The 6,886-nt window shown below is 36.8% G+C and overlaps 1 protein-coding gene across 1 annotated transcript; it reads right to left on the bottom strand.

The window, feature by feature from the left end:
- Positions 1–1,404: 1,404 nt before the first annotated feature.
- Positions 1,405–2,616, bottom strand: LOC148481265 (olfactory receptor 5V1-like). The gene has a single exon (XM_088453759.1). It carries the CDS (start codon positions 2,614–2,616, stop codon positions 1,699–1,701), a length of 918 nt encoding a protein of 305 aa, XP_088309885.1. The 3' UTR covers positions 1,405–1,698.
- Positions 2,617–6,886: the final 4,270 nt, after the last annotated feature.

The raw sequence follows: 6,886 nt of genomic DNA, 5'->3' as shown, positions 1-6,886 counted from the left end.
GGACAAATAAAGTGTAATATTGAGGAGGTACACCTTGTGGTATAATTGTATTTATTTTTTTAATCACTTCTTTTCATTCTGTTCACATATGATTTTTGTCCTCTATTTTTTACTATGTTTGTCCTTATTTAACTAGCGTAGTTCTAATGAACATTTTAAACCAAATTATGAAAGGTTATATTTTATGTATTTTTGTAAATCTTGTGCATCATTAAAGACCATAACTTTCCTCTTTTACCCTTGTTTCACTATAGCAGGATGACCCCATACATATATTCTCTCCATTATAGAATCGAGTCCAGGATGTCTAGCATTGATTCCATTTCTATTATTTAGTGGGAGGACACCTGCTATTTAAAAAATGAAATTGATAAGGGAATTGCACCATGAACAACTATTATAGAGTGAATTCTGCATAATATAATATTTTTCAGAAATATGCAAAATTCTGCACCAAAAAAATCAATGCGTTAAATGCTCAGTTAAACAGTTACAAAAAATGTCCAAATATAAGACTTAAAAGTTGCTACTTAGTAAGAGGATACCTTAGTGCATTTTTACTATAATGCTAATTGAACAATGTATTAATAATTAGAGTTCTGCGCAGACCAATGTGTTTTGTTTTTTTCAAAACCACCCCCAAATGTTTTGGTTTGGATTTGGTTTTAGTTTTGGATACTTTAAAATTGATATTAACAGCTAAAATTATGTAATTTGGACCGGTTTACTTGCAATCCAAAAACAAGATTCTGTTTTTAAATCTGAGTTCAGAACTTACAGCAGACCCAAGTTAGTAACCTGTTCTTTCAAGACCCCAAAAATGATCCAAGCCGTTACTCGATTCGACTTAGAAACCCAAACTTTGTGTGATTTCAGTTTCCAGGAAAAATGAACTGCACAGCTCTACTAATAATATTACACAAATGTCACATTTTATTTGAATGCACTTTGAAATAAATAAATACAGTACTGTATAAGTACATGTGCCCCTTACTATCTCCAGCTACATTGCATCATGTAAACAGACTATAAACAGAGATCTTTCATTATTTAAATAACGCTGCTCTGCATCATTATTTAATCGTTAAGGTATGTTTATGTTATCTTTAATAATTAGTACATGGTGAAATCAAAATTAAAACTAATTTTTCTCAATCAGGTCAAGTTTTTTGCTCTCTCAAGTTTAAAAATGTTCTTATTTCATAAATAAATGATACCATGGTCTGGGAATTATAATGTTTATTGTTTCAAAGAAGCTTACATTTGCTTCAATTATACAGTGTATATACTGTGTTTATATATATATATATATATATATATATATATATAATGGTACCAAATACAGTTATTCTGTGTGCTTTTCACCTGGAACACCTTTCCTGAGGCACCAACAATAGTCCGCAGGCATACTTGCTGTATTTTGGAGTTATATATATCTTGAAATACATACGTTTTGAGATGTCAATCTTGCACCTATATATATTGTACCATTAAAATTTTTGGGGTTATTGATGATGATGAAAAAAATGTGCTACATCTTTGCCCATGCGCTTCTATGGGCAAGACTTTAGGTTGCACATATATTGAGATGTGTCTAACACCAAATACAAGTGTGGAAATACTAGATGCGTCTTTCAATGAACCCTACATCAGACCTTCAAGAAGATGTATGTGTCCTTGATATTATCAGTCTTCTAGTTAGTGCAACATGAACTTATAAAAAGCTTTCTTGACATCCTTGTTTCTTAATGTATAAATAAAAGGATTTAACATAGGGACAATGACCGTATACATAAGTGCAAGGAACTTATCATACTGACTGCCCTTTGGGTTTAAGTAGACAATTATGGCCGTACCATAGTATAGACCAGCAACTGTTAGATGGGAAGAGCAAGTGGAGAATGCTTTGTATTTTCCTTCCACACTCTTAATTTTGGTGATTGTAATAATGATGTTGATGAAGAATCCTATGATAAGAATGAAAGGAGCAAGACCTGCAAAAAAAGCTGACACGCTGGTCGCTATTTTACTAATGATGGGATTAGAACAAGCCAGGTTCTGTACTGAGGCAAAATCACAGAGAAAATGGTTTATTTCATTAGGACCACAGAATATTAAGTCAGCTGTGAAAATTGTGGGAAATAAAATGATGATACAACTGAGGATGAAAGGCAGAACCACTGAAAGATGAACAAACAAATGATTCATGATTGATGAGTACCTTAAAGGATGATTAATTGCCAAATCTCTGTCGAAAGCCATTACTGCAAGCAAGTAACATTCTGTTATCCCAAGTGTATTGAAAATATATAACTGTACAAAGCATCCAATAAAAGAAATGTTCTTCTTGCTACTGTCAATTAAATTCGCTAGAAGTTTGGGAATGGTAGTAGACACATATAAAATTTCAATAGCTGCAAATACAGAGATAAAATAATACATTGGATAATGAAGTGAGGGTCCAGCCTTGACAAGAACAATGACTGCAAAGTTTCCAGTGATACTAGTAATATACATTAGTAGTGTAACAATGAAAAGTAAGATTTGATACTGGTGGAGTTCGGAAAATCCCACCAGTATAAATTCTTTGAACTTTGTTTTGTTTAATTCTTCCATTGTTTATAACTTGGATACCTAATGAAATAATATGAAAAATAATTATAATTACAAGTGATATTAAAACGTGCACATTTATGTTAATAACTTAAATGGTCGAGTGTTTTCCAGTATAGTGTGGTCTTTTTCTTATTTTCTTAATACATACATTAGATGAAATAAGTAGACATCATGCTCTGGTCTATTATTATTGTTACCCTTTATTTATATGGCACCACAAGGGTTCTGCAGTACCTTACAAAGTACATAAGAACATTAGCACACAAGAAAACAGTTATAAACAAACAATACAAAATTATTTAGGATAAGGTTTATAAACATTGCTGCATTAGCGATCATATACTTAAAAAAGCAGCAGGGCAACAGCAGCAAAGTGTTAAGTGCAGTTGTGGGGAGTTAGGATTAATTGAAAATATAAGGAAGGGTAGGAGAAGCACATGAGGGATGAGGGCCCTGCTCATGAAAGTTTACATTCTAAAGGGGAGGGGTAGAAAGACAGGGGTGACACAGATGGGGTAAACAGTTAGGAAGGCGCATGGAGGATTGGGTTAGGACAAGAAGGCTTTGATGAAGTGGGTCTAGAGAATCCTTTTGAAGATTTGTAGAGATCGAGGGTATTATAAGGATAGGGGAAGAATTCCAGAGGTAGGCATAAGCATGGACAAAATCTTGGAGATGGGAGAAAGTAATCAGTTGACAGGAGGGGCAGCATGCATTTATGGAGTGAAGTGGACAGGAGGGTGTGTGCAGAGAAATTAGTTCAGAGATGTAAATGGGAGATGATTGGGTGAGTGGTTTGTAATTGAGTGTGAGAAGCTTGATATGGGTTCTGAAGTGGAGAGGGAGTCATAGCAGGGCTTGTAGGAGAGGGGAGAAAGATGAAGAACATATGGAGGAGAAGATGAGCCAAGCATCAGCTTTGAAGACAAATTATAGTGGAGGGAGGTTGGGATCAGGGAGGCCAGTTAGGAGGAGATTACAGCAGTTCAATCTAGGTCTGATCCTGTAAATTGTTTTAAGATAGAAATGGCAGGAGTGCAAAATGTACTGAATGTATGGTTTGAAGGAAAGGGATAATTCCTAGACAGCACACTTGGGGGCTAGAGGAGATTTGAGAATTGTGCCATCAATATATTATTAAATTGTGTTAAGTGAGGTTATGCGAGAGGGTGGGAAGATGACCAGCTCAGTTTTAGACATGTTTAGATTAAGAAAGTGCTGGGACTTCCAGGAATAGATAGCAGAGAGACAGTTGGAGATATGAGTGAGAAGATAGGGGGATAGGCCAGTGGAGGGAAGGTAAATTTGAGCATCATCAGTACAGAGATGATATTGGAGGCCAAAAGAGAAAATGAGTTAACCTAAAGAGGCTGTATAGAGGGAGGATAGGAGAAGTCCAAGAACAGAACCTTGGGGTATTGCTACTGTTAGTGGAAGTATGGGAGGAAGAGAAGTCATGAGAGGAGAAAGAGAAGTAGTGGTCAGAGATGTAAGAGGACAGCCATGAGAGAGCAGGGACCAAGGAACCAAGGGAGTGAAGGATTTGCATGAGTAGAGGGTGGTTTACAGTGTCAAAAACAGCAAAGAGGTTGAGAAGAAAGAGCATTGAGTAGTGGCATTTGGATTTGGCAGTAAGGAGATCATTGTTGACCTTCACGAGGGCAGTTTCAGGTGAGTGGAGAGGATAGAAGCCAGACAGTTATGGGTCAAGCAGAGAGTGGGAGGAAAGAAAGGCATTAAGGTGGTTGTACATAATACACTTAAGGAGTTTGGAGGCAAAAGGGAAGAGAGAAATTGGTCAGTAGTTGAAGAGAGTGTTAGAATCAATAGTAGGGTTTTTTTAAGAATGAGGAAACAAGTGCATGCTTGAATGCAGAAGAGACAGTGTCTGAAGAGAGGGAGAGATTGAGGAGGTGAGCAAGATAGGAACAAGCAGGAAAGAGGCAGCAAAGGAGGCTTAAGGGGATAGGATTAAGGGTGGCGGTGCATTGGAGAAGGAACAGATGAGGGCCATGACTCCCTTTACAGATACAGAAGATAAAGGTATCAGTGTTGGTGAGATTGATTGGGAGGTGTGGTCTGGGAAAGGTGGGGGTGCAGTGCAGAGGGCCTGGTGGGATGCCATGTCCTGACATATGGTGTCAATTTTAGATTTAAAGTAGGTGGCAAAGTCAAGGGCAGGGAGTGAGGAGGAGAAGCAAGAAGGTGGAGGGCAGGGGAGGGAGTTGAAAATGACAAAGGGACACTGGGAGAAGATGACATTTTGAAATACAAATGTTTAGAGAGGTAAAGGGCAGCACTGTGGAAATAGAGCATAATTTGAAGTGGAAGAAGTCTGCCTTAAAGCGCATTTTCCTCCACTGTTGCTTGGCAGTTTGTGAACACTTTTGCAGGTATCTGGTGCATTTGGAATGCCAGGGTTGAGGTGTGGATCTGCTAGAGTGAGTAGTGATTGCCAGAGCAACAGAGTAAACAGCAGAAATAAGGTAGACATTGTATAGGGAAGTGGCTTGTTCATGGCAACAGAGAGAGAGAAGTGAGTTGAGTAGGGAGGATAAGGAAATGGTGTTAATAGTCTCAATGTTAAGCTTAGTGATGGTGGCCTAAAGAGGCAGAGGAAGAGAAATATAAAGGGATAAGTGAAAAGAGAGAAGGTGATGGTCAGAGAAAGGGAATGGGGAATTGGTTTAATTAGAAATATCACAAGTACCACCTCCTCACCCTCCCATGTCTACTAACGTTGGAGGGTGAGGAGGTCAATTAGGTTAGACCAAATGGTGATGTGAGGGTAAGGAGTTTAGAGGCAGAGGAGTCTGTGAGGACATCGATATGGATATTAAAGTCACCTAAGATGAGTATAGGAAGGTCTGAGGAGAGGAAGTGGGGGAGCCAGGAGGCAAAGTTGTCAAGGAATTTGGAGGTAGGGCACTTGATCCCCTCAAAAGATCTTTCTACACTAGTACATGAATACATGTCCTCACGTCTGGATTCCTGCAATGCACTCTACCTGGGCCAAATAGCAAAAGAATTGCACCACTTTGAGCTGTTACACAATGGAGCAGCCATGCAGTTAACAAACCAGGCCTGTTCCTTCTACATAACATCCATGCTCTGCACCCTTCACTGGCTTTCGGATTTTCAAAGCACTACCTAACCACAGTTACACACTTTGATTAGCATATAAAGGACTATTAGGAGCATCTAGAAAATCCAATAATTTGTTTGGGGCTCGAGGTTTTAGCTTTTCAGCTCTAACTAAAGACTTATCTGTATAATCAAACATTTTTATAAAAATGTTTAGCACTCTTTTTTGTAGTCTGCTAATACTTAGGTTGTTTATTTGGTGCCATGTGCATTTTTAATCTGCAAAAGAAAAAGTACTTTGAATCCTACTGGAATTTTTTTTTATATAAATGAAATAATAAATAATAATTATAATAATAACAATAATAATAATAATAATAATAATATATTAATAGTAGTATTAATGTTATTATTCTAAGTACTACAATTATTATTATTATTTACTTGTCACCCATTTGAATGTATACAAATTTTCAACATTTTAAAAATAATATTCGCAACCTCCATCTCTCAACCATGGTACAGTATATTGTTAGGAGTGTAGAGTTGTAGCAAGAGTGGTACTACACATTGAAAAGAGTGTTGTTGTCTAGCAGATACCAGTTTTTTCTCTGTAATACCTCTGCAGGTGTAGTTACAGAATATTTCAATATGCTTATAGTGCCAGAAATCTGTCCACCTTATAAACAACTTCTTTTCACCATTACACTGTAACTGAAGGTCAAATATTTCAGTTTAATTTATTTTTTATTTATATTTTGCTCAGATAAATATCATAGAAAGTGTGATTGAAATGTTGTTTCAATTTCCAACTGTACCTGTTAATTGCCTATTTCATAAATGCTTCTTCATCTTTAAAATACATATTCCAGTAGATGTGATTGTAGTTATTTTACTATTGTCAATACAATCAATATAATCAAATGTCACTTATAACCTGAGATATATATGGGAGAAAGAGTGGGGCATTTAAACTGTTTTTTGCATGTTTGATTGCTTTGTGTGACTGTCCTTAAGTGTAGGTATGGGATGCTGGCATGGCCTTACCATTACTATGCAGCATGTTTGTCGTTTCCTTTGTTCCTTCATTGGACAAAATCCACTGTCAATGAACTGGTGATCCGAAGCAGCTCTGCTTAATTTCTTGAACACAGCTGACTTGCATGTAAGAAACAATTCCTACATA

The sequence above is a fragment of the Taudactylus pleione genome, unplaced genomic scaffold (assembly GCF_031769625.1).
Source record: "Taudactylus pleione unplaced genomic scaffold, aTauple2 ptg000587l, whole genome shotgun sequence".
In the NCBI taxonomy this organism is placed as follows: domain Eukaryota; kingdom Metazoa; phylum Chordata; class Amphibia; order Anura; family Myobatrachidae; genus Taudactylus; species Taudactylus pleione.
Note: the sequence above shows the minus strand (reverse complement) of the source record. Positions and strands in the feature narration are given on the sequence as shown.

Excerpts from the sequence above, each read along its gene's own strand:
- LOC148481265 (XM_088453759.1), bottom strand. The coding sequence starts at position 2,616 with ATGGAAGAATTAAACAAAACAAAGTTCAAAGAATTTATACTGGTGGGA.